The 26,491-nt window shown below is 53.3% G+C and overlaps 2 protein-coding genes and 1 long non-coding RNA gene across 6 annotated transcripts in view; 1 reads left to right on the top strand and 2 right to left on the bottom strand.

Moving 5' to 3' along the window:
* Positions 1-1,786: 1,786 nt before the first annotated feature.
* Positions 1,787-5,323, bottom strand: LOC308650835. The gene is made up of 3 exons (XR_014022420.1): positions 5,189-5,323; positions 3,496-3,632; positions 1,787-1,845 (listed from the first exon to the last, which is right to left on the bottom strand). It is a non-coding gene; the product is annotated as an uncharacterized lncRNA (long non-coding RNA).
* On the top strand, positions 5,024-19,742 carry NTPCR (nucleoside-triphosphatase, cancer-related). 4 transcript variants are annotated; one of them, XM_081297208.1, is made up of 5 exons: positions 5,032-5,501; positions 6,832-6,994; positions 7,591-7,687; positions 13,155-13,361; positions 19,533-19,742. In XM_081297208.1, exons 1-5 carry the CDS (start codon positions 5,294-5,296, stop codon positions 19,599-19,601), a joined length of 744 nt encoding a protein of 247 aa, XP_081153334.1. In that variant the 5' UTR covers positions 5,032-5,293; the 3' UTR covers positions 19,602-19,742. The 4 variants fall into 4 exon arrangements, with proteins under 4 accessions (XP_081153336.1, XP_081153334.1, XP_081153335.1 ...); XM_081297209.1 differs by lacking the exon at positions 5,032-5,501 and adding an exon at positions 5,554-5,648; XM_081297210.1 differs by lacking the exon at positions 13,155-13,361 and having other exon boundaries at positions 5,024-5,501.
* Positions 19,743-23,803: 4,061 nt separating this feature from the next.
* Positions 23,804-26,491, bottom strand: part of PCNX2 (pecanex 2) — a 176,629-nt gene continuing 173,941 nt past the window's right edge. Inside the window, exons 33-34 of the mRNA XM_081296999.1 lie at positions 25,339-25,787; positions 23,804-24,144 (exon numbers count right to left, since the gene is read on the bottom strand). Of these exons, the coding sequence (XP_081153125.1) occupies positions 23,971-24,144; positions 25,339-25,787 (623 nt within the window). The 3' untranslated portion in view covers positions 23,804-23,970. The remainder of the gene's footprint in view (positions 24,145-25,338; positions 25,788-26,491) is intronic.

The following is a 26,491-nucleotide window of genomic DNA, read 5'->3' as shown; positions in this document are numbered from 1 at the left end:
GCTGGCTGTGCCCCTGGCCAGCACCTTCCTGCGGCTTGTACCAGGGCGGGTGGCACTCAGCATCTTTCAGGGCTGCCTCGAGCAGGGCAGCTCCAGCGACCTGAGATCTTCAAATGGAAGGACTGGCCAGGCAACCACAGGTGGGGTGCCCAGGCTGCAGGCAGGATGGTGTGCCCAGGCTCTTCTGCAGCTCTGTGCTGCTCTTGCCTCAGCTTGGAGCCTCCTTATGAAAACAGGTGAGGGGCTGGAGGTAGGGACCTTAGGTAAAAAGAGTTTCTGTCTGTCCACATCTCTAGGCAAACTAGCCCTCTCTCACCCTGGGGTGATAGAAATCCAGTTTCACTAGCCCATGGGGGCTTCTCCACGTGGAAGATGAGCAACCTTGCCCTAAAATGCCCCAGATAATTTGTTAGTGTGCCACAGTTGACAACACATATCCACCCAACCGGGTTTCAGACCACACATGGTGTTAGGAGGGACAACAAGGTTTGGCCCAGGACAGGATCAAAGTGCAGTGCCTGTCTGGGATGGGAGGGGGCCTCTCTACAGGAAGACAGCCATGGGGAGCGCCCCAGAAGGCTCCCCTTCTCTAGCCCCTTCTCCTACGCTTTCCCTCCTCCCCGAGCCAATCCCCGCTGCCATGAGTTGAGCAGCTTCCTCCACACCCATGAAGCTCTGCTCACCTTAGGCCCAGAGCAATGGAGTTGGTGGACCATAGACTGAAACCACGAGCCAAAATAACTCTCCTGCTTCAAGTTGCTATATCCAGGTACTGTGGTCACAGTGATGAAAAGCTGACAAAAGGCCCTATGTGATAGTAATTATGATTCTGGAAAGCCCTGGGGAGGAAAGCTCGATTACAATCAGGCCAAGAGAGGCCCTGTGTGATGTCTGCTCTCACAGCTATTAAAAGAGCTGCTTTCACCCTCTTATCCCTGTGTAATATGATTCTGGTTTTCCTGGAAGAGGGAAAATTGCCCAGCGGACCGTGTCTGCAGTCCCCAACAACCCCTCCTGCCTCATGATATTGCCCCTGATCTACTTTCAGGACAAGAGTAAAATGTACATCAATAAACAGAAGCACACTGCAGAGGCTGGAGGAGACAGGCTGCGGCCCAAGCCCGAGTCTGAACTGCACACATACGCACACGGGTGGTCCTGGACTTCAGGGGCTTCAATTCACAGCATTTCCACTTACAATAGTGTGAACATGATACACACTCAGCAGAAAACATTCTTCCAAATTTTGAATTTGGATCTTTTCCCAGAATAGCAATATACATTCCAATACTCTGGATGCCGGGCAGCAACCGTGAGCAGCAGCTCCCAGTCAGCCCTGCCATCATGAGGGGCCAACAAATGACACCCCACAGTGCACTGTGCTGCTCAGCTGGGGTGTTCTGTAGGTTATGTAGTAAGTGCATTTTTGATTTAAGATATTTTATACTTGTCCTAAGGGTGTATTGGGACACATATGCATGAGAAACATCTGTGTATGTATATGCTTCTACATGGATGCATGAATGGGTGAATGGATGGATGGGTGGGTGGATGGATGTATGAATGGATGGATGGGTGGGTGGATGGATGGATGTGTGAATGGATAGATGGGTAGGTGGATGGATGGATGAATGGGTGAATGGATGGATGGATGAATAGGTGAATGGAAGGATATGTGAATAGATGGATGGATGGATGTGTTGATGGATGGATGGATGTGTTGATGGATGGATGGATGATTAGATGTATGAATGTGGTGATGGGTACATACCTGGATGGATGGATAATGGCAGCCTTGGACATTAACCTCTCTATGCCTTGGTTTCTCCATACATAGCAAACTTTCTGATTAAAAAAAACAACAACAACAATATAATCTCTAACGTTCTTAGAACCGAGCCTGGCACACAGGAAGCACTATGTGAATGTTAGCTCTTCCCATGTTAGACGTGTGGACTGTTGAGAGGCTGGTGGCTAAAGGGCTTGCTCAGTGGCAACCTTTATTCAACAAGGGTGGGAGAGGAACTCTTCCCAGAGAGTTTGAATAAAGACATTTTCATTTTGAAAGAAAAAACGCTGCAACTCATGGGCATTTTTTTTCCTTCAAAATTTGGACCTCAGGTACAAAAGGCAGTGTTTTTAACTTAATCTTCTCAAGAGAGAAGTAATTTCAGTTTAATCCCTATCATTTACCACAGTATCTGGAACAGATAGTGGGAGGAAGGGAGAAAGGAAGGAAAAGAGGGCAAAGGAAGGAAGGGGGGGAAGGAAGGAGGGAGGTGTGTTCAACAGACAGCTCCCTTCAGATCGGCCACTAAATGCTCATTACATGCAGGGATTTGGGGTTCCTACTCATTAGAGACAGATTCAAACCAGAATAAGTGCCATGCTATTTTACACACAACAGATCCTCAACTGATGGGATCAGGTGGGAGGAACGACCTTGAACCTGAGGAAAACATAGTTGCAGAATGTGCCATCCTCCTGAGATGACGGCAGGGCCAAGCAGCTCTGCTCCCAGTCTCCTCTGCCCTGCACCTGTCTGGCCCTTGGAGTTCATTATGAAAATCTTGTTTATTCCCATTATTTCATGAGGCTAGAAGAATTCTGGTCATTTCCACTGGTTGGCTAGGGACTGAGGGGTTTCCTAAGACAGGGGACTTAGTTTTAAAACTAGGACAGTCCTGGGCTAAGGGAAATATGGAAAACCCCCACAGAACCTTTTTTTTCAGACTTTCTCAGCTTCTCTAACTTTAAGAGGTATTCACAAACTGCTTCCCTAAAGAACAGTGCTCCTTCTAGCCAAAGGGAGGCTGCACAAGGTCTGCAGGAAGAAGAGCTGCAGTCACATGTTCCTTGGGAATGTCCACCTTGTGTCCTGGTGTAAGGAGACAGATTGATGAGAATGTTGGGAACATGAGTATAAAATGGGCTCACTGTGCTGACCCCCATAAGCTTCCTTTACCCCAAAGCAATTTGCCTGTAGCCCTGCCTGGCCTGAGTGGACAGGAAATGTCACATTCCTCAACAAACAGGGGCAGGGTTGAAGGTCAGGCAGTCAGTGTAGGTAAGGAATGAAAGGGGTGGAGAGAGGATGAGGACTGGCTATCAAACAGAGAAAAATGAGTTGTTAACCTCTGCCATCATGTTTCTGGGCACTCTAGGTTGCTAACAATTAACCTCCATGTCCCTGCTCTCAGGAAGAAAGAGAAGACAATAATCAAAAAGAGGGGTTCTGAGGTCTATAAAAGAGCAAGATGCACCCCTTCCTATGGATACCAGCTCTGGGGCCCCTTCTCTTCAGAGAAGTCTGTCTCTGTCTCTTTCTTAAATAAAACTTGCTTTCTATGATAGACTCACCATTTCTTGGGTATTTAAACTTCTGGGGAATAAGGACCTATTCCTGATCTCTAAAGGACCAGTATCACTAGCTCAGTTTACTGTAACATAATACCAGAGACTCGGTGGCTTAAATAGAAAACATATATTTCTCACAATTCTGAAGGCAGGAACCCCAAGAGCAAGGTGCAGACATCCTCAGGTTTTTGGTGAAGGTTTCTCTTGGTTTGCCAGTGTTGATCATCTTGTGTGCTTATCTGGCAGGGAGCACAGTAAGCAGAGCTCTCTTCCACCTGTTTGCAAGAGCACAGATCCCATTCATGACGGCTCCACCCTGTGACCTACCTATCTCATGATTCTTCATACTGGGTAGGATTTCAGCATGCATTTGGGGGAAAGAGTCAGTCCACAGCATCTTGATTAGATGACAAAGGAAAATGCCATTCATTCAGGATGGTATTTTGTTGCTAATCACTTTGTCCCCTCTTGTTAATCTCTAGAAGACATGGTTAATTAACCTGTGCTACCGTTGTAAAACACAACACATAGAAGAAAACTGTACAAATCAGTGTTCAATCAATTATCATGGAGTTAAAACATTTCTGAAATCCCCCCAAAAGAAGTAGTTTTTAATGGATAAAGAACATCTGTTTAAGGAAGAGTTTTCTTTCTCTTTCCTGACACACTGAATCTCTAGATCTTGATTCTATATATCCTTGAGCTACCTACATTCGTGCCAGAATCCCATACAGAGCATCACAAGATGCTTCTGGCGAGCCTCTTCCAGATTGCCTCTCAGCAATGAAAAATGTTACCTTACCAACATTTAGAATTAGTGTTTTAAAACAAGAGATACATTTGTCTGCATATATGTTTCCTTTCCCTTTTTTTCTTCCTTTTGGAAGATCATTTTATGGGTTTATTTTCCTATATCCTGTTCATTGACTCAAATTTTCATGCAGGTACAAGATGTGAAAGGCCCTACATTACATTACCCGTGGGGATAAGTGATATACTGTTATAATAATATACTGTTATACATGTTGCAGATATTTACATCTTATAAATCTGACTCATTTTTAAATTTTGTTTTGTTTCTTTTTAAGCAAGAAACTGAGGCCACATGACTGCCACATATTATAGGCTAACTGGAATCCAGGAGGTCTGTTGTGTGGGTGCAACCCAATTAAGCTGAGCACTCACTGAAATTGCTTTCTCAGCCAGGATGGAAAATGATTGATCACAAGTCAAACCACACATTAGACTGAAGGAGTTTACAGGTAAATCTGGCCCAAGGCCATTGCCATTTCATTTTGATGGGTGGAAATTTGAAGTGGTTAAGTGAGGCAGGGAGCTACTTAATTCTCTGCCTAAGATCCTTCAGATTGGGGGGCAGGGGTATACAGGGGAGACTGGCTTCCATGTGTGGCTGCAGATGGGATATTCACCTGAACCAGTGGCTCACACCCAGTGAACTTTAGGAACTTCCTGAAAAAGGGCAAGTGTGCTGAGGACTCACCTAAGCCCAGTGACCCCTGTTAGATATGTTTACTGAGCTCCTGCACTGGGCCCCTGCAGACCAGACCAAGCCGGAATGGAGTCACTTGTGCAAGTACCTGGTTATCAAACTGAACTTCCAAGGAGGCTAGTTTTCCTAAAGCAACAGAAAATTCCAGCCCACCTGAGCCAGCACAGTAAGGAAGCTTCTTCTGTTTTAACCACATAAAGAGAGTAGCCGTTTGTTAAGCTCCTTTCTGCATGTAACTGCCAACCTCCTCTGCTCATCGCCAATGCACATTCTATTTTCAGACTCCAATAAAAGCCAAGTAGCTCTTTAGGTCTGTGTAACCTTGTCTTGACACTCCTCATCTTGAAGGTGGCGGTCAGGCCTCAGGGTAAGCTCACAGCTGCCCGGGCGGCTCTGGGACTCCGCGTGGTCACGAACACTGCGCTCATGGCTGCATGTAGCCAGGCCTGCTCCTTTCCGAAGCCTGCCCAGAAGCAGAGGGGCAAGCCGCAGCCTGGGGGGCCTGCAGCAGAGGGGCGGCCCCAGGGCAGAACTCGGGATGCTCGGCGCAGCAAAGGCTCAGTAGCTGACACCGCCCGCAAGCCCCGAACCGAGGGCCACGCGCGAGCTCCAACCCGGCCCTGGCGGCTCAGTGGTGCTCAGCTCCGGCAGCCCGCCCAGGCCTGGTCGGAGCATGCGCGGGCGGAGGCGCGGGGCGGGGCTGACCCGACCCGGACGCGGCGGCGGCGGCTAGCTGGGCCAGCCAGCATGGCGCGTCACGTGTTTCTCACCGGGCCGCCAGGTGAGCGCTGGGCAGCGGGCCGGGGCCCCCAGAGTTCTGAGCTCGCGCTGCAGCGGCCCCGGCCCCGCAGGACCTCCGCGCCGGGGGAGGAGGCCGGGCCCCGGCGTAGGTGGACGCGGCCGAGGCCCGGAGGTGGCGGGGCGCCAGCGCGAGACCGGTGGCCGCGAATCAGTGCGGTCCTGGGGCGGAGGTCGTCACCCGGTGTCATTCATTTAGCCCCAAGTAGCAAAGGTCACGTCCACGCAAAAAACCGCTCTTGCCCCAAGGGAAATGAAAAGATGGCCCTTCTGAGCCAATGAGTGACCCAGGTTACAGGACGAAAGAATCTCAAGAGTCAGTGCACGCTCCAAGTCTGCTGCAGTAGGCGGGGCTTCCATAGGCCTCAGAAGTGGCCTTCTTAGCTGCAGCGTGGGTGGAAGCCGAGGTCAGCTCAGAGTAAAGACACAGGAGGTTATGGTGGGTCAGGCGCAGAGGCTGGTAGTAAATGGCTAGGGACTGAGGTACTGCAGATAAGCCTGGATCTTACCTGCAACATTTCATCTCCCCCATCAGGATGTTCCTGTTGGCCAGGCCCAGGACTCTGCAGGGCCTTTAATATGGATACGGCCTCTTCAGAGCTTCAGAGCTTTAGAGCTTTTCATTGCATGGTGCAGACTCTGGAGCTTTACTTTACTAGGCGGTGTGTGAGGGGGGATTTAGGAGATCTGGGATTTAAGAGATGCATTTTAGGAGACTGTGGAATAAAGGGATTTTCCCACCAGTAAGCATTGGCCTGGTGTCCAGAACCCAGCCTCTGACCTAAGCATGGCCCCTGTTGTTTCCCTGGTGGAAAAGTGAGGAGGGTGTACCTGGGAGGAAACAAAGCTTAATTCTGGATGCAGACTCATCTTGGTAGCATCTTGGAAGCAGTCTGCACATGCTGGGGTTGCATATGAGACAAAGCTGAGGATGTTTCAGAACCTGACTAAACTTCAGGATGCCATTCATGTTTTCACTGTGTTTGTTTCTGCTAGCATTGAAACGTTTGTAACACCTGGAGCAATCAAGATCAGAGTGAGATTCATATTCATAAATCTGAGTGCAGCCTGCTTCTCTGCCTCCCTTTGTTGCCCTCCTGGAGTGGCACGTGTTGTGTGTGCTACTGGGAGCACCTCCTGATGGACCTCTTCTTTGTGTTTTTCAGGGGTTGGAAAAACAACCTTGATCCAGAAAGCCAGTGAGGTTTTGAAGTCCTCTGGGGTGCCTGTGGATGGATTTTATACAGAAGAAGTCAGGCAGGGAGGGAGAAGGACAGGATTTGACGTTGTCACTTTGTCTGGCATGCGGGGGCCTCTGTCCAGAGTTGGGTACTGATGCTTCATTTCTGTGGGTTTTATCCTTAAGCTGCCCTTCTATCCAAGTTCAGAGCTTTTATATTCTGACTCCACCAGAGCTAAATTCTCCAAAAGTGCCCTGTGGGGTTCTTGGATGCCACTCTGCCTCCCTTGCCCAAGGGTTCAGAGTCCGTGTCTCCCTGAGCTTGGGGCTGAGCCCGATGATCTCCTATATCTTGAAGTATCTAGGGCTCGAGAGATGTGCCAGAAAAAGGAAATGGAGACCACTGTGGGAACAATAAGCACAGAAGGCACCACGTTTCATTTGGAATGTGGGCCAGAGTCCTGTGCTTTTCTCCCGTGGTAACTCATGGCCCTGTGTCTGGCCAGACAGCTTGGGCACTGGGGCTGCAGGGTTGTGGTCACGCTGCAAGGCCCTGGTGGGATGCAGACAGGCAGTGTGATGCAGTTCTCAGGAGAGGAGTCAGCGGGACCAGTGCTCAGAGCGGCCTCTTCACTAGGTGGTTGCTGAGGTCGGGGTGGATGTGCAGAAGGCCAGTGCTGCAGTGGGCTGCCAAGCACCAGAATCCACACCAGACCCCTCCTCAAAGCAGTGTCTTTTCTTTCAGTCCAGACCCTGTGCCTGGAAAGCGTGAGTGCCGGGTTGGGCAGTACGTGGTGGACGTGACTTCTTTTGAGCAGTTGGCACTTCCTGTCTTGAAGACCGTGAGTATGTGTTTCTGCCTCCTGAGCCTGCCTGTGCTCTGCGTCATGGAGGCTCCAGGGGAGCAGAATGACATTTGCTCCTTCAGGGAGGACAGTTGTGCAGTTTATGATTTAAACTCTCTAAACAGTTGAGCTAAGGAAATGCAGCGTGAGATACCCTGGGATGCACATGAAGGCCTTGCCTCTTGATTGGCACATACAGGTACTCCACTAGGGTGACCAGGAGGGCTCTCAAGTTCAGCTACCCACACCATGAAGACTGGACTGCCCTGCTTCCCTGAGTATGGAGCCCTTTCTCTGTTACTGTTCATTGCTGGGACTGAGGGGTCTGCATCTGTGTTCAGAGGCCTGTGTTCTCACTTTATTTTCTTGGCATCTTTGGCTTTGATCTTAGGACAATACTGGTCTCCCTCCTCTGATATTTGGAAGACTTTGTGAATGGTTTGTATTCATTTTTCTTTGAATGCATGGAATCCACACAGGCCTAAAAAGCTTTTCATGAGAAGCTTTTTAATTATGAGTTTAATCTCTATTTGTTATACATTTGCTGGTTTTTGATTTCTTACTGGGTTCATTGTGGTAATTTGTGCCTTTTGATAATTTGTTCATTTCATCTAAGTTACAGTTTTATTTTATTTTATAAACTTAGTTGTGTTGGCTGAAATTTCTTTCATTCCTTCTTTATTTATAGCTCTTCTCCTGTTTTTTCCCTAATTAGTCTAGTTAAAAGTTTTTCAACTTAGATGATCTTTTCAAAGAACCAGCTTTTGGTTTTGTTGACTATTATCTGTTTTTGCATTTATTTGTTACATATTATCAAGTCCTGGATCAAGTTCAGGGTCATGAACAAAACATTCATAAGCTCACCTCTGGAGACAGCCTAGCAGGCCGTGGATGTGAGTGAGGCTGGGACCCCTGCTGTATAGCTGTGAGAGCAGCAAAGGGTGGGCGGGGCCTGGAGGCCAGGAAGGGGTCCCTAGGAGCTGATATCCACCAAGAGGAAGCCAAGAGGAGAGACTGTTGGGATGACTGGGGAGGGGTGGTCCAGGGAGAATCTTCTAGGTGGCAGGAGGAGGAGGAGGAAGTAGGATTGGTGAGGGTGGGGCTGAGGTACAGGCTGGGGACCTTGCTGCGGATCTTAGACTTACTTTTGTGAAATGGAGTGGTATGAACTTGTCTCAAGAACCTGTTATAAACCTTCCAGGGCTTTCTACTGCACCAGGACTGGAATCCGACTTCCTTGTTGCCCACAGATGTCAGGGCCGTGCCCGTCTTAGGCTCCCAGCACTCACCATCTTTATAGCTGGCACTCCCTCCTCCTAGCTTGGGCCCTTCTGCCCCTCATCCCCAGAGTGCAGTTGAGCAGTGCAGGGGAGACTTTGGTGGTTGCCAAGACTGCTGGAGTTGATATCTAGCCTGCCCAGGGTGCCTCAAGTGGGCGGGGTCTTGTGCCCTGGTTGGGGGGCCACAGCAAAGGGGTTCAGTCTCCTTGGCCTCCTCGGCTGTGCTCACCTCCCCCTCCTTGTTCTCTCCTCTGGAAACCTTCCCTGTTCTGATCCCTGGGAACAGTCAGAGAATGTGGTATTTTTCCTTAAAATACCTCTATCTAAGTGTCCAAACAGCAAGTGAAATGCGTCTAATGAAATTCCCAGTGAAGAGCCTGGCTCTGAGCATCAAATCAATACGCTGAATTGATTTTTACTTCCTGTCGGCAGGCAGAGTTCTGGGAGAGAGGGCGCGTGCCTCATGTCTGGCTGCAGGGTTACATAAGCGTCCCCGTACTGACCACATCAAGAGCCTGCATCTGTCTTCTTAATTAGGAAACAAAGACAAGTTCTGTGCTGACCAGCAGCCCAGACCTTCAGGTGCCAGGTGGGAGCAGCCCTCCACTGGGCGTCCCTGCCCAGTTAGGGCCTGGATTTATTTTCCAGAGCTAAAATATTTCTCCCCTCCGCCCCCCACATTATTGTGATGAAGAAAGGAGAAGGAACCAGTGTTTAGTTTTTATAAAAACAAAAAGATTAGGCCACAAAAATAGGGGCAGATGGGTTTTGTTGTTGGCAGGTGGTGACCAGGTGGGCCGGAAGCTTTGGAAACCCCAGTGGTGCAGGTGAGGCCCTCCAACCAGGGCTGCAGTGTCGAGCTTGGGGCACCAGGACCTAGGAAAGGCTCTGACAAAGTGAAGAACTGTCTCTTATGTGTAAGAGCTTCACTAGGGGTGAAAGGCTGGTTGAGTCCTTTTAAAAATACTCTGAAAAATGTAAGAAAAATAATTCTCGGTTTGGACCAGCGTGGCTTGCCCATTCGTCCCCAGGGAAGCAGGATGGGCCGGGAGCTGGCAGCAGCTTGGGGCATGGGAGGCCAGGAGGCTCAGGTTGCTGCCTTAGCGTGGGTGTCTGCCAGTCTCTGCAGACAGAGCGGAGATGGAGCAGAGCAGGGGCGCAGGTGGGGAAAGGAGGAGGGCAGGTGCCTGTGGGAAAGGATCTAGACCTCTAGGAAGCCCCTCAGGCCCGACTGTGTTGGTGGCTCACCCCAGGGCTGACACCTCTCCTTGACTGAGAGCTGTCACTTATTATTTTCCTAAATATTGAAATTTTCTCTGCATATAGTAAAAGAAATGTTGTAAAATATTTAAAAAGAAGAAAGAAAATATGAGTAGCTCAGGCCTTGTCACTGGCACAGCCGCTGTGGGCCTGCTGTGCTTCTGCCCCGCTCTGCCCGGTGTGTCTGTTCAGTTGATCAGAACTGGGGAGTAGCCTCTGTCATTTTATGGGCATAGTTTGATTTTCCTATGGTCTGAGGGGCCTGGAAGACATCTCATAACTTAATAATCTTCAAAACTGAAGTTTGGTGATCTGCTATCTCAGAGTGAGGATTTCATCTTCCATGTAGCTGTGGCCCCTCTGTATGGACACCTCGTTCCTGTGGGGAAGTGGCCTTGCCACCAAGCCCCCCGCAGGAGCTCTGTACCCAGTTGTGCTGTCCTCTGTGGAGCCTGACGGGCAGTGTGGGTGGGAGGAGCCTGCGCTCCCAGGGCCACTCTCCCTGCCAGTGTGAGCACAGGCTTGTTTCAGGCACTTTGTGGGCACACTGATTTACACTTGGAAAACACTTCTTAGTTTTGATTTCCATTTTTAAGGTACTGATGAGGTTAAATGGTTTTCAGTTAGTTTGGGTTTTTTTTTAGTCTAAATTGTTATTTCATTATCTTCCCATTTTTTTCCTCTTTGGCTTAGGAAACCTTTTGTAAGGCAGATAACCTTTTTATATTTATTGATTCTATTTTTCTGTTTGTCAATTTACTTTGGGGATTTTTTTTTAAACATAAGGAAAGCTTGGCCCTATTCAAAATTAACATAAAATTTTAACTTTACTTTTCTTCTTTTCTGTGCTTTTGCTTTCAGTCAGTCCGTCTGGATTTATTTTGAATGTAACACAAGGAGACAGTTGGGTTCCTTCCAGATTCTTAGCTTGCTTGCTAAAACCATTTATTAAACAACTCACTTCCAATTAGTGTATTATGCTTCATAAATCATATTTTAAAACCCAAGTGTGTGTGATGTTTCAGGGTCAGCTGTTACCTTGTGTTGATCCTTTCATTTTTGTATCAATACCATACTACTTTAATTACAATCATAATTGTAATTTTGTTCTTTGAAAAATTGCCTGTGCGTTCTCATGTGTTGGTCCTTCTGTGTTGCCGGGTGCTGATGGCAGCACGCTGGTGTTGACTGTCACTGAGTGCAGACTCCGTCAGGCTGGAGGCTCAATCCTCAGAATGCTGCCATGATGTTCCTGTTTTGCAGAGGGGGTGCCCAAAGCCTTGCTGGGTGGCACAGCTTCTGTGAGTTAGAGCTGTCCTGAACTGTGGAATTGAGAATGCGCTGGAGCCATTGGGGTGACAGGAACTATGCGTAGCTAAGGCTGTGCTGATGGAGAGGACATGGTCGTTTTCCAGACAGCCTCCTTCCCGTGGCCACAGTGCGGTTCCTCTCTCTCCCCTCGTAGCATCTTCCAGTGCCCTGTTCACAGGGCTCTGATGAGAGTGGTCTCCTCTGCAAGCCCTAGTGGCAAGCAGGTTGAATTGCTGTCCTTGGAGTGCCTGTCCCACCAAGGCATGGCGCCTTGGGGCGCTGAACCCCCAGCCAGGACTGCCCCCAGCCACTTGCCAGTTAGACACAGGTCGTCAGGGAGTCTGTTCACTCCCCCACAGGCAGCTTCCAATAAGGAGAAGGTCAGCAGGCAGCAGAGATCAAAGTTCTTCTTCAAAGTTCTAATAGCGATGAACATTTTTACTAGTGTGTGAATTTTTTTGAAAACGGTTGTGGTGAATGCTGCAGGTGTGAGGACAGCAGTCCCTACACCTGCTGTCGGGTCCGAAGCCCAGCAGGCCGCTGGCTGAGCAGCTCCATGCACATGCTGCTCGCCACCCATACATGTGGGGTTCGTGCCTGTGCCTCTGTCCACCTGGGCACATGAGTGCTGCCTGCCTTGGAGAGCGGCTTCTTCACGGTGAGAGGGATTTCTTGGACACAGTTCCTTGTTCCTGGAGGAAGGTGTATGCAGGGTGTGACGCACAGGCGTGGGTGGAGCCTTGGAGTGGGACATCTTGTGTTGGACTCCAGACCCCTCAGTGTGCTCTCCGTGGGGTACCCCTATAGGAAGTGCGGACACCTGCCTCACAGTGGCCAGAGGCCTGATGGCTCTGCTCAGGGATGCCTGGTGCCCACGCTGAGGGTGTCCATGGAGAGGAGGTTCTGGTCATCCTGGAACAATTGGGGCAACGGGCAACAATACCTGGGAGGCCTCCCGTCACGGTTGGGTCTGTATTTGCCAGGGAACTAGGGCCAGAGCAGACCTGTTAATCTGTCCCGGGCCTCACAGGCCTAAGCCTCCAGAATGGTACTCAGGGCCCTTGTCACGAGGAGGGGCTCTTTACACTACATGCCGCCTATCAGCTGGCAGGACCTTCTTGGCCCCAGGACAGCTCTCCCAGTCTCGAGGACCTGTGTGTTGGCTTAGGTGACTGTGTGTGTATGGTTAGGACATGTAGGAGGGGCCTCCACCTGAGCCACCTCAGCCCTGAGAAGGACACTGGTACATTGTGGATCAGCTTCTGCTGCAGCTGGGCCCAAGTGGGGAAGGGCCTAGTGGTTGTCCAGATGTCTCAGAGAAGACTCAGAATCGAGGTCAGGAGGCCAGAATCATTGCTGTCTTGTTTCTTTTAAACCTGAGGTATTTAGGTGCCATCTGTTTTCTGGGTACATATAAATATGAAGTGTGGTCACTCCTGGGACCATCGGAGAGGAATAGAAATATTGCAGGAAGCCAGGGCTTGGGGAACCAAGTGCTCCATGCTGAAAGTTCCTGGGAGCCCTTGTCCTAGGTCTGCATGCAAGGACAGTCTGTGGCCCTTGGGCCCTGCAAGTGGTGTGGCCTGGTGTCCAGTGTGATTCTCCATCCCCAGGTGGGTTCCAGTGGCCCTGGGCGCAGAGTGTGTATCATTGACGAGATCGGGAAGATGGAGCTCTTCAGCCAGCCTTTCATCCAGGCTGTGCGCCAGACACTGTCCTCGCCAGGGACCATCGTCCTGGGCACCATCCCCATCCCCAAGGGAAAGCCACTGGCTCTGGTGGAGGAGATCCGGAGCAGGCCTGACGTGAAGGTGTTCAGTGTGAGTACCCGTCAGCAGAGGCAGCACCCTCGCCTGCTCCTGGGCCTTGACACGCCGCTCCCCCCCTACTGTAATGTCATGAAACCATCCTCTACATGCTGACAGACCATGGGGGTCACGGAGTGTCCTGTCCCCATGGCCCCCTCCCGCCCTCCCTTGCCCCTGCGTCTGCCCCACCGCCCCCTCCCATCCTCCCTTGCCCCTGCGTCTGCCCTGCTGCCCCCCTTCTGCCCTCCTCTGTGCCTGCGAGTGCCCTTGGCGAGCTCTGCTTGCTGTTCCCACCCCAGGATAAAAGCCTCCCAAGTGCAGGTGGTGAGTGAAAGGTGCCGGCTTCTCAGTGGGGCTGCAGCAGAGTGAGCACCCGCTTCACATTGGCAAGACCACCTGGCCTGTGGGCCCTGGTGTGATGTTGCCACCGAGCATCCTGTGGCTGGTAAACAGCCATTAGCCTTCAACAGCCAACCAGTGAGGCATGCGCACCTCTCACGTGTGCACTCCCTTGGCAGCTGCTGACTGAGCACCTACCGTGGTCATGCATTGTTCCACGTCTTGGTGGGTCTGTTCTTAGGGAGCTTGTGGCCAAGTGCAGGTGGCCGAGTACACGAGCCGGATGCCCTGTGTGGGGAAGGGAGGCCCGGCAGCATGGCCAGGTGGCCTGGTGGTGGGCAGCACTCAGTGGAGGTCTGTCCCAGGAGGTGACGTCTCAGTGGAGGCTGGAGTCCTCGTGACAGTGGCTTCTGAGCCAAGTGCTGCCCTCCTGCCCCTCTGCGCACTGCCTCTGTGGTAGAGGTTTGTGATGACAGTGTCTGTGGGGTAGAGGCAATGAGTGCCAAAAGGTCACAAGATGGCACGTTCATGCTGGAAGGCTGGTAGTCTTAGCACCAGGGACCTGAAATTCCTGAGGAGGGTCGAGGGAGCTGAGGGCCATGTGCAGAGTGAGTGCTGTGTCTTGAGATGAGGCTGCGTCCCCTGCTCTAGGGAGGAGGTCGTCCTCAGGCAGGGCCATCACTGCTCCTAATGAGGGTACATGAAGCATCAGCTCCGAGAGCGCAGGGGGGCCCTTTCTGGTCCTGGCTTATAAACCAGAACCTTGTTCCTTGTCAGCAGACCTTAGCAGCTGGCTTACATGTGGTCTTGGGTCCTTTCTGATCCTAAGACACAGTGGATGTTTAAAAATGTGTCTGAGAATGTCCTCTGCCTGCAGCGTTCCTGGAGCAGGTACCTGTGAGGAACAAGGACCATGAGGCAGGAGAGGCATGCAAGGGAGGAGTCTGAGCAGAGGGGAGGGGTGGGGAAGAGAAGGGAGAAGGCCCCCCACCCCCCACCCCCACTCGGTGAACACACAGGTGGGAGGGGCTGGAGCGCATGGCGTGGCAGGGAGATGCCCCCAGAATCAGTGCCAGGCAAACAACTTTACTCTTCAGAAGAACTTGGGGCAGGGTGGGGGAAATCATGTTTTGTTCTCCTCACCGCCCTAGAGCCTCAATGACATCTGTAGGACAAGCAGAAAGCCTGAGAGATGGGGAGGAGGCAGATGGGCTGGGGACCTCTGGACCCAAACTGTGGCATGATAGACATGGCTGCTGGGAGTGCTTTGCCTTGGGGGAGAAGAGGCGGCCAGCAGATACCGGCTTCCAGCCACTGTGTTGGGGTCACGGGGCAGGATTGAGCCTAGCGTCTGGCCACCATCTCAGTGACCATCACAGGCCCTTGAAGCAAATGAAGAATAGAAAGTCTCAGAAAGAATGAAAGTCTTAGCAAAAATATAGAAGATAGGAGAATCCCAGGAATATTATAGAACCATGAAACACAGTAACCAAATTAAGAAGTTAATCCACAGGCCCACCCTTCTGGGGTTGACAGAAGAAAGAACCAGTGGATTTGAAGACAAAGCAACAGTTTACCCACAGAGCGGGGGACAGTAAGGTGCAGTTGCCCAGATCTCCCATGTTTGTTAAAGGACACAAACCTACAGATTCAGAAAGCCTGGTGACCCTCAGCAGGATAGACCAAGTGTCCATGCCAAGAGCCTCAGCACCAAGCCTTGGACATTGAGACGAGTCCTGAGGGCAGTGAGAGAAAAGCGGCCCCTGGCTCAGGCAGAAGCAGCAACTGCAGAGAACCCTGTCAGACCAGGGGCCGGAGGTGCAGCTCTGCTCCAGGCTAGGAGCAGCACCTGGGCACCCAGAGGACTCTGCCCAGGTGAAGGTCCCTCAGGAACCTGGGGAGGACACTCTGCGCAGAGGCAGAACTGCACACCATGGCTGCGTGTCCCAGGCTCTCCAGATCACATGGGGCAGGTGAGACAGAAGTGAGGACATTCTCTAGTGTGTAAGTAGATGAAGAAATTCAGTCTCCAGAAGGGAAGCAGAGCCCTGCTCCAGTCGCCTCCACTGCCCCGCAGGTGTGGCGGGAGAGCTGTGGTGGACCTGCCACCTGCCCTCGGGAGCTTGTGGGTGCTGCTCTCTCCCCTGCAGGCTCCCCAGCGAGGACAGCAGCCCTGCTGCATGGAGGGGACCTGCCAAGCAAGCGTGCATGGGATACATCCAGCTATGGGATGTGTCCAGCCATAGCTGGGCAGAAGGGAAGGCCAGGCAGGGTGGACAGGTCTCTGGAGGGACCAGAAGGCCTCTCCAAGTGCTGCTTGAGCACCAGCCTTAGGCAGGGGGAGGATCAGGCTAGTGGTTACCTGGGACAAGAGTTTGTCTCCAGTGAGTAACTTTTAAGCTCGGAGTGGACTTTGGCATTGCTGCCATTGGTCTCTGTGAGAGAAGTCACCGACTTGTTCTGCCTTCCAGCCTGCATCACAGCATTGGCAAGGTTCAGATCCTCTGCAGTGGGCACCTCGGGTGCCATGAGCCTGGCGCCTCGCCTGGCTCGAGTCCCTGGCTGCAACCGGGGTGCTGTCTGGCCTCTAGGCTGTGTGTGCTGCCTGCTGCCCTGGACATGCTCCTGCCTTGCCGGATGCTGTCCTCCCCTGTTCCAACAGAAGCTGAGCTGCTGATATTGGCAGTACCATATCGGTCAGCCCAGGTGCTTCCCTGACCTGCTGTGTGCCGCTGGGCTCCTGGTCCTGCTTCCTGCTTGTTCTGCCTGGAGACCTTCCAGCCACAGGAAGGTCTTGGAGGTGTAGGAACTCTGCCGAGGCTTGGGCACTGACCATGGCCTTCTTGAAGTTATGCTGGTCTTTCAGGGCTTTGGCCAAATTTTTTCATGGCTTCTAAAGCCTATTGCTCTCTAAATATAACCACTAAAAACTTTTTAAAAATTTTTAAAACTTAGTATTTGGCTAATGGAGGCTAATTATGAAAACAACAGGTAATGGCTGTGTTGATGCCGGAGAGGCAGAAGGTGAAAGCCTTTTGGATCAAGGGGACTGGAAAGGGTGATGTGTACTTTCTGTAGTTTCCTGATGAACAGGGCAGAGCAGACCCGCAGGCTGGGAGCGTGTGTGGAGGCTCAGCCTGCAGACTCGCCCCACCAGCAGCATGCAAGGCGGGAGGCAGCATCCACCAGAGCCTGCAGCAGCAACCGTGCCCACTGTCCTCGGTGACTCCAGAGTCTGAGCACTGGCATGATCCCGCGATTCTGCTGCCTCCGTTCCTGGAGATAAGGCACGTGGTTGGGCCACACAAGCTCAGATGCTTAGAAGTTATTTGATTTTTCTGCTTTATAAAAGTGTTAATTTAACCCAAATCTACTTTCATGGTCAGAATCCAGAGCCCTTTAAACTTGCTTCTTTCACAAAGCCATTTTTATTCTTTCAGTTGTCACTTTGGGGTTGCAGGATCACAAGCGTACTAGATGTTAGGTCCCAACTTCTAATATGGAAGTTTTTTGACCTCATGCTCTTCTTCCTGTGTGTATGTTAAACAAATAGGACATAAATTGTTTTCTTTTTACTGGGAATTCTGTACCACACACCTGCTCTCTGGATGCAGAGCCAGGGCTGGAGCTCATTCACCAGATGCTGGATACAGTGAGATCAGAAGTCAGTGGTGGTCAGGTCTTTGTACAGAAATTGAGAGGCCGATCCTGAAATGCACATGAAAATACAAGGGGCCCAGCTGATTAATCTGCAAAAAGAACAATGTTGGAGGACTCACACTTGCTGATTTTAAGTTTCACTCAGAGTAGTTGAAACTATGGCACTAGTGCAGGGTAGACATGGAAACCTTCGGAAGAGAGTGGAAAGTTCAAAAACAGACTCTTAGTCTGTGATCAGTTGATTTCTGTGAGGGAGCTTGGGTAGTGCAATGGGGAAAGAGCAGTGTTTTCCACAAACGGAGCCGGAAAACTGGATAACCACATGCAAAAGAATGGAGTTGGGCCCTTACTTCACACTGAGCACAAAATGAACTCAAAATAGGTCATAGATTTAAATATAAGAGGTGAATCTATAGAACTCTTGGGAGAAAATATAGGACTCAGTCTTTGTGAACAGCAGCTAGGCAAAGCCTTGTTTGAAAGAACACTGAAAACTTAAATGACAAAGGAAAAATAGGTAAGTTGGACTACACCCAGAGGGTCAGCTTTTTGCTTCAGAGCCTCCAGCCAGAATGGAAGACAAGCACAGAGGGGAGAAGAGGCTGGCAAATAATGTACCAGATGGGCCGTGGCCAGAGTCCCACACCTGTGGTCCTGCTCACATAGTGTCCAGCAAAGGCAGAAGTGGGTAGAAGTGGCCAGGGAGGGTGTGCGGGGGTAACAGGATGGGGTTTCTGTGTGGGGTGATGACATGTTCTAATCTTAGATAGCATGAGGATTGTGGACTCTGAATGTGCTAAACACTGAATTCTACTCTGGAGGTGAGTTTTATGATGTATGAATTATGTCTCTGAAACCCCACCACCACCGCACAGAGAAATCAGGTAGGAGGTCCACCTGGAAAACCCAGGCACCATTGCCTTCTCTGGGAGACACAGGTCAACACTTAGTGACCACCTCTCTTCTGCATGTGGAGAGAAGCGTAATGCCATCTGGGGCTTTCACAGAGCCGCTGATGAGGTCCTGGGACCCCACCTGGTGCCCTCATCCAATCCGAATCATCTCCCAAAGACCCCAGCCCCAAATGTCATTGTGCAGAGGGATTAGTTTCCCAGACATTGACCTTGGTGGACAGTCAAACCAGAGCTGGCCTGCTGGGGCCCGCTGCTCCTCTCAGGCCTGCCCACACTGGCCTCTGCAGGCCTCCAGTGTACCCCTTTCTCATACCAGGTGTGTGTCTGCTCAGGTCCCTCCATGCCCAGGTGCACCCAGCTGTGGAAGCCCTGGGCTACCCCTCCAAGTCCTGTGCCTCCCTGGCTCCTTCTTGGTCACCCCTGCCCCCATTCACATTACCCGTCTCCTGGTCTGTGAATTCCACGATGTTAGGGTCCTTTCTGAGATGTTCTTGCCTTTGTGTGTGGAGTGGGTGTCCATGTGGGCCTGGGGGGGCACAGTGACTGGAGGAGTCAGCCTTGCCCTCCTGAGCCCTCTGCGTTCTCTAGTTCTGCTTGAGTCTGGCAGTGAGGGCCGGAGTCTGGTGGTGAAGGCGGTGAGGGCCGAGTCTGGCCGTGAGGGAGACATGCAGCAGCAGGGCAGGTGGGGCTGGAACAGGCTCTGGCTGTCTTGATTGACCTGTTTGTGTTTGATGGAAGACTCATGCCTTTTCCTGTCACTTCTCTGGCTCAGCCCCTCCTCTTGCAACACTCAGGTCCGCCAAGTCCCTGGGGGGCCAGGTAGTTCTGACTTGGGAGCATATTCAGGGTTCTGGGTGCCCCTGGGTATCTGGTGGCTCCTTCTGTGGCAGTGTGACGGTCCCGCCTGCCCTCCCAGGGATTGAACCCAGGATGCTTAACCACTGGGCCACAGCCCTGCCCCTTTTTAATTTTTCTTTTGGGACAGGGTCTCACTAAGTTGCTGAGTCTGGCCTTGAATTTGAATCCTCCCGCCTCAGCCTTCTGAGTCGCTCGGGGTCACAGATGTGCACCACTGTGCCTGGCTCCTGGCACTTCTTGAGCTGTCTCTGCAGAGCTGATGGTGGGACTGAGACACCTGTCCCATCCCAGAGCGTCCCTGGCGAGCTGGCTTCGGCTCCCTCCCAGACTTCCTGGCTCTCCTTGTCCGTGTTTCCTCTCAGGGCAGAGGGAAGGAGGGAGCTCTGAAGCCTGCTCTTTGCCTGTCCCACAGGTCACCAAGGAAAACAGAAACCTCCTTCTACCGGATATCGTGACGTGGGTGCAGAGCAGCGAGAAGTGAGGTGGGGCTGCTTCCTGCACTGCTGCCCTCAGGAGGCTCCCAGTGGCCTGCTGCGAACGGCCATGCCTCAAGGCTTCTGGACCTTGCGGCCAGGAAGGCTGACAGCTGCTTCTCACAAGGTTCAGCAGGTCAGGGTGGCCGTGTGCTGACCACAGCCCCTCACAGCCTGCTCACGCTCAGGGCTTTCTGTTCATTCCTCCTCAGCCGTGCATGGTCTGGTAAAGCAGGAACCGAGCAAAGGTGCTAGTAGTCACTGGAATTTGCTCCACTGAAGTTTGTCCTTGTGTCACCATGTGGACAGCAAGCTCACTGCCTGTTCACCGCAGGTCCTGAAAGTGAAAGACCTGTCCAGGGTTCTGTCTCCTGCAGCACGAAGTCTTGTTTCCTAGGAAAGACATTTGGGGTTCTCCTCCATTTCTTGTGTATTTCTTCATTAATTGCTAAATAAAATTAAAGCAAACCTGGTGTTTCAAATGCACGGGTCTTTCTGTGGGTGGGCCATCTGGCCTTGGAGCGGCCCTTGCCACCTGACACTCAGGCTGAAGGGCAGCAAGAGCTTGGCCAGGTTCCTTCAGAGCCCTACCTGGGTCTTTGGCTTAGGTGCATTATTTTAACTTTTGAGCCTTGTTTCCCTTCCAGGAAAAGGGCCAATGGCTGTCCTCAAAGCAGGTGGTAAGAATGCAGAGCGAACTATTCTCAGCACTGGGCTGGCCAGTCAAGAGGAAGGTCAGCCCACAGCAGAGGCTCTATAGAAGAGGGAGGTAGAAAAGCCTAGGCACTGTAGGATTATAAGACTGCCCCCCACGGTGATCCTCGAGTGACAGCTCCGTGTTTTCAGGTCACTTTGGGTGAAGAACTGTGATTTTCCAGGATTTTTTAGCAACCAGCTATGGCACCCCTGCTCTGTAACCGACAGGGCTGGGCACCTGCAGGTGGCGGCACCTGTGTGGCACACGGGCAGGGCCCAGGCACAGCCTCTGAGCAAGACCAGGGCCTGCAGCCAGGCAGAGCCCTGGACGTGTCTCCTGGAGGGACCACAGCAGGTGGCCTCCAGACTGGGAGCTAATCCTTCAACCAGGGCCTCCTGCCCAGGAGCAGGAGGGGCTGCCTCCTTCCACTGTCCCTGTCCTGGTGGCCAGGTGCTGCGTCAGGGTGGGCTGTGGGGCTCAGTGGGCCAGGATGGCCGCCACCACACCTGGCAACCTGACCCAGCCAAACTCTGAGAGCAGCACAGCCTTGAGGGGGGCCCCTGCCAACCTGAGGAGAAGAGGGTGGAGGGAGGGGACAAGGAAGGGCTGGGGAGATGTCCCTCACCTGCATCCTGGAAGCCCCAGTGCCACCGCCCAGCAGAAGCGGGACTCACATGGGTGCCTTTCCTGGGCCTAGAGCAGTGGTTGTGTGTGTCCAGGGTTCCTGGGCTCCCAAGTAGGGATGTGTCCCCCTGCACTGTCCCTGTGCTTCAGGGTGATATTGGCTGAACCCTGGCTTTGTCTCAAGTCAGGAAACCAGTGAAACTTATTTCAAAGAAGACAGAATGGCTGGCTTGGGGCTTTGTGCTCAGGCAGGGTGTGGCACTCTGCTTGAGGGTTGGCACCAACTCTGTGGCCCCTGGCTGGGGCACTGACCAGCGTAGAGGGGCAGTTGAACTGTCTGAGGGGCTCCAGAGCAGGCGCTCTTGCCAGCACTCCCTGTGGGTCCTTCAGGCTTTTTGCGTCTTAGTGTGCCACGTGCCCGAAGCCTTGCAGGTGACGTTTAGCTGTGACACTGTGGCAAGTCCTGTCATGATTGTATTACTATGTCAAAGAGAATGCTCAGGGCATGTGTGAAGGTGCCAGATGTAATCCCTGTCTCAGGATGCACCAGGGGCTCGAGGAGGGCACCATGGGTCTGCAGCTGGCCTGGATCCCGACATAAGGGGCTGACGTGGTGCCGCTCGTGTGCAGAATTTTGGCGGGAACAAGAGGCTGTGTGATGCAGAACCAGTTGGGGACTGGCTTGCTGCCCACGATCCCTCCTGTCCTCAGCAGTTCTGCTACCAGCCACACCACATGCAAGGTTTTACAGATGGACTCCTCTCAGCTCTGAATGGGGTGACTCGTGGAGGGAGGAACAAGCCTCTTAAATTGGCCGACAGGGAGAGGCTCCCAGTGCAGTTGCTTGTCCCAACCACCCCAAATCCCAGGGCGCTGGTGTTGGTGGGATGCCTTGCCCCTCCCTCCCTCCCTTCTGTCTGGTGTGGCAGGATGCCTTGTCCAGGAGAATGGCACCTGGGTGCCAAGGGCAGGTGTATAGCACCTGGACCTGGGTGGACAGGGAGGGTACAGGGGTCAAGGCGCTTGCAGATCTCAGAGGCAGCAAGATGTTGGGTGTTGGGCGTCTGAGAGGCATTTGTCAGGCAGGTGCGCAACATGGTGCAGAACTTGGCCTCCTGACTTCCACACAACACAACATGCATAGTGTTACGTCACTTTGAGGAGGGAACTTTTCATCCAGGGTTCAAATACAGAAAACAGCTGTGTGTTGGGAGAACTTGTGAGTGCCCTGGCAGTAAGTGCCAACCCAACCTTGGTGGGAAGCACTCTGCTGCGGCCAAGCGAGTGCCTGAAGGCCCAGGGCACAAGCTCCTGAGCTGTGGGTGTGAACGTCTGTCCTGTGCCAGGATTGAACACAAAGCTGCAGCTGACAGTCAGTGCAGCTTGCACAGCCACAGTGACTCCAGTGCCATGCCCCTCTTGGTGATGCCCGTGGGCACCCCCACCTCAGCATGCATGCTCAGGATGCCCAAGCTCCTTCCTGCACAGCAGGCAGCACGGTGAGGAGCAGCCCATGGGGGTGAGAGGGTGCACCAGGCCTCACCTCCCATGCACACTTCTCTGCAGGTGGGTCCTACCCCCTCCTCAGGAGTCCCCATCTGCTCTGCTCTGGGTCCCCAGGAGTGGCTGACTATGCCCCAGACTGACTGCGGTCTCTTCTCACTGAACTCAAAGAACCCAGGGCAGGGCTTCACTCACATCTCAGGCCATGCTTAGTCCCGAGGGCCCAACAGTGTTTGGGGGGCTCCCAGCCAAGTTTGGTTAGCCACTTAGAGAACTGCTGCAGGTGACATCAGCGTCCCATTGGTCAAACCGCTGTGATGTATAAACAGAACTCGAGCCTGGGTCTCTGGGGCCTGTGGAGCCATGACTCGCCTCTCATTGTGGAGCCTACCTACTGCCAGTAATCACTGGTCCTCAGCTTTCGAAAACAGAGAAGGAGGCATTAGTGCCTGGGCCGAGGGATAGGGAGACTGTTGTCCTCTGCCCCAGTCTCCAGGGCCAAAATGCCTCGAGGACATTTTGTGACTCTTCGGGACTATATTCCTTTCTAACTCCTGCCGTCCCCACAGGGTGGCCCAGCAGGACAGCATCATGTTCCCATGTACTATTTCTGGACCCCTGACCCTCCTACATGCCAGCAGGAACACAGGTCTCTGCCTTACCCAGGGGGTCTTGAGGGAAAAAAAGTCCCAAATGTCAGCTTTTGCCCCAAATTCACTCTCACCACGTGGGACAGATTTTTCGAAATGGCAGACATCTCAGCAGAACTCAAGCACCAGACAGATGCGGCTGTAGCTGTAAACATTTTAATTCTTAGGACGAAGGCTGTGCCAGTGTGCTTGTGCTGGGGGGTGGGGGGGTTGCTCAGTGTGGAAGACAGTACATGGGCCTGGGGCGCATGGGGAGCACGGCCAGGCCAATCCTGGGCCTGGGTGGAGGAGCACCATGAGGCTCCCCCATGGCTCACCGTGCCCCGCCTCCACCCTGGCATCCTGGCCCTGCCTGGCTGCGCACAGGGCGCTGGAGCTGTGACCGCATGCACTGTCATGGGCTGTGGGAACTGTGCTGTCTGCACTGCCTGCTGCATGGGCCTGGGGAGAGAGGAGGTCTTCTCTATGAATCAGCCGCAGTGCACCTGGACAGCTGGTGGCCTCCCGCCCTGTGGTCCACCTCTTCCTCGTGGTGACAGAGCAGTGAGGGCATTGACGAGTGGGAGATGCCAGTGATTCAGCATGCAGTGGCCTTACTTCCATTAGGGCAGAAGGGAGTTAATCACGGGCTCTACTTGGTCTAGTTGGTCTAAGGTATGAGATGGCTTTTGTCTGACGCGTGGGCTCTTGTGCAGTGCTAGGGGAGGGGGCCTCTCCCTCCCCTAGCCCGCCACCGTCACGTGGGTCGTTTTTCAAGAACCTGAGATAAAGTCAGTGTTTTCTGAGCAGCTCTTGCTTTTCCTGGGAGGAGACCCCAGGGATCGCAGCTGGGCTCTTCGATTTGGGGTAAGGGGAGGACAGAGGAGGGCTGCGGAGGACGAACTCTCCGGCCAGATGTGCTGGCTATTGCTCATCTGAGGCGCTTTGCTGTGAAGCCGTGTCGTCCAGGCCCATGTCCTCCTGGCTTGCTCTCCTGCAGATCAGCCCCCGGTTCTCTGCCATAGCCTCCGCCAGCCGTCCGTCATGCAGCTGCCCCTGCTCGGCTGCATCTGGGGGTTCGCAGGGCTCTGAGAAGTGCTTCCAGAGAGGAGAGAAGCAGGGACATTCAGCACAGGCTCGCACCCAGGCTCCTGTCCCCCACCCGCATCCTGCCCCAGCAGGGGAACGGGGGCTGGGGTTGTGGAGTCCCTGAAAGCAGGCCCTGAAGGGGGGACAAGCCACGACTGAGGGTAGGAAGTGCCATGGAAGCTGCATGTCTCATGGGGACTCCGAAGGCCAGTCCTTTCTTAGAAGGAGGTGGCCTAGGAGGTCGCCGTGTGGTCCTCTCCTGGGTCCCAGGCAGCTCCGCCTCATGCTCGGCCCCAGCTCCGGGGCGACAACAGCACTGCAGGCTGGCCCAGGGACATGGAGGCCTTGGGTTCTGGAGGCTTGTTGGAGACAGGGAAGGGAGTATGCCAGATTCCCAGAACCACCCTCAGATGTGGCCTTCCTGCTGGGGATGGGGAACAAGCATTCATCTGGACACCCAGCTTGGGAAGTCTCCTGGACCACCTGCCTCTCCTCTGGGTCCGCAAGGCCTGGGGCTCCAGGAGGCCTGAGTGGCCTCCACGGGGGACATGCCTTTGTTGGGCCCCAGGTTCTTCCTGGGTCACTTGGCCTAGCCTTGGTACCCCTGGAGGAGATCGTGGAGGGGCAGCAGGGCACCTCTGAGGGTGCTCAGGGGTGACCCCCATCTCCAAATGACTGCACCTGGAAGGGGGTCCCTGATGACCTCCAGGCAGGAGCCCGTGGGGCCTCCCACTTTGAGGCCCCTTGCCCTGACTCGTCAGGCAGGCAAGTCACCCAGCCTGGACTCTGGACACTGACAGTGTATCTGCTCAGGGTCCTTAGAGTTCACTTTCTAGTATTGAGATATCTGACAGTGGCTGCCCGCCCACAGCTTTAAAGGTAGACTGAAGGGCTGGGGACTACAATAGCTAAACCCTGGTGCTGCTATCCTGTCCTCTCCCTCAGGCTGGACAGCTGAGGCAGGAGCTAGCCTGCTTCTGCTAGGGTGGGGGTGCCTGCTCCCCACCCTTGGGCTGAGGGTCCAGGATGCCCTTCTGCTAGCCTCTGTAGGGGCTTGCTGTTTACTATGGCTTAGCACCGAGCAGCTTTGTGTCTAGCCACTTGCTGCCCTGGGAGCCCTGCAGAGGAGCTGGGGTCCTGCAGCAGGAGGTGGGGCCCAGAGGCCATGGCACTGCAGCACAGGCAAGAGATCACCGGTCTTACCCGTGTGGCCTGGCCGGCGGCCCTGGCCGAGGGGCCCATCACGATGTTGACGCTGCTGGAGGACTGGGTGTCGCTGGTGTTCCCCCCCTCTGCGGCAGAGAGCCCAGAAATGACCAGCGCGCTAGAGAAGCTCCTCTTGCCGAAGAGGAAGCTGAGGGTGGAGCTGGTGGAGGATCCCAGGCTGGATCGGATGAGTGCTTCCGCCCGCTCACGGACACTCAGGTGGCCTGTGGTGGTAACAGGTGGTGGCTGAGAGTGCAGGGAGGCGTCAGAGGTGTGCAAGGAGAGCCGGCTGCCTGAGGGCCGCTGGGCCAGCTCGTGGACTGATGTGGAGGTCTGCAGGAAGGCCTGGCGGCTCTCCAGGATGGGCCCTGAGGAGCTCAGGGCGGGTGGCCTCTGGCTCAGGGCCGGGTGTGCCTGGACGGACTGGCTCCGGCCCTTCCTCCTGCCTGTGTGGAGAGGAGGGCACTGTTGGTCCATGCGAGGCCTGGGTGGGAGGCACGTGAGGAGATGGGGTCTGCATGTTCTCCACTGGGGTTAGGGATGGTACCAATCAGGCAGATGAGGGAAGGCACAGGAGAAGACAACCGTCAGCAGTGGTTGTGATGCATTTCAAAACAACTGGGTAGAAGAACTTTAGGGTCCACAACACAGAAACGACAGATGTTAGAGGAGATGAAATGAGAGTTACCCTGGTTTGATGATCACACATCATGGACGCGTATTGAAGTGTAGACCATACCCCCATAAGTATGTATAAATATGTGAGATTAAGAATAAAATTAAAAACTTCATCATTTTAATGGGTGGCCAGGGAAGTCAGTATCTATGTGGTGCTGTAGGCCAGGGAGCCCAGGAAGTCACCCTACAGGGCCAGGACAAGGCCTGGGAGCTCACTGTCCACCGGCCTGGTCCTTCCCCCAGTCGAGGCCCTGAGGACTGCAAGACTCGCTAAGGGTGCTGACAGCCAAGGGTGGGGTGGGAGGGGAACTGTGGCCAGGGTGACCCACCTGCTGGGTTTGCCCGGCACTTTCCTGATATTGCCACTGAAGGTCCTGCACCTCCTCAGTCCAGGCAAACCCAGACAGGGACCTTGGCTGCAGAGAGCAGATCTGAGCTTGTTTCTGACCCAGGACCTAGGTTCCTGTGCTGA

Source organism: Spermophilus citellus (genome assembly GCF_964194105.1).
Source record: "Spermophilus citellus genome assembly, chromosome: 6".
In the NCBI taxonomy this organism is placed as follows: Eukaryota; Metazoa; Chordata; class Mammalia; order Rodentia; family Sciuridae; genus Spermophilus; species Spermophilus citellus.
Note: the sequence above shows the minus strand (reverse complement) of the source record. Positions and strands in the feature narration are given on the sequence as shown.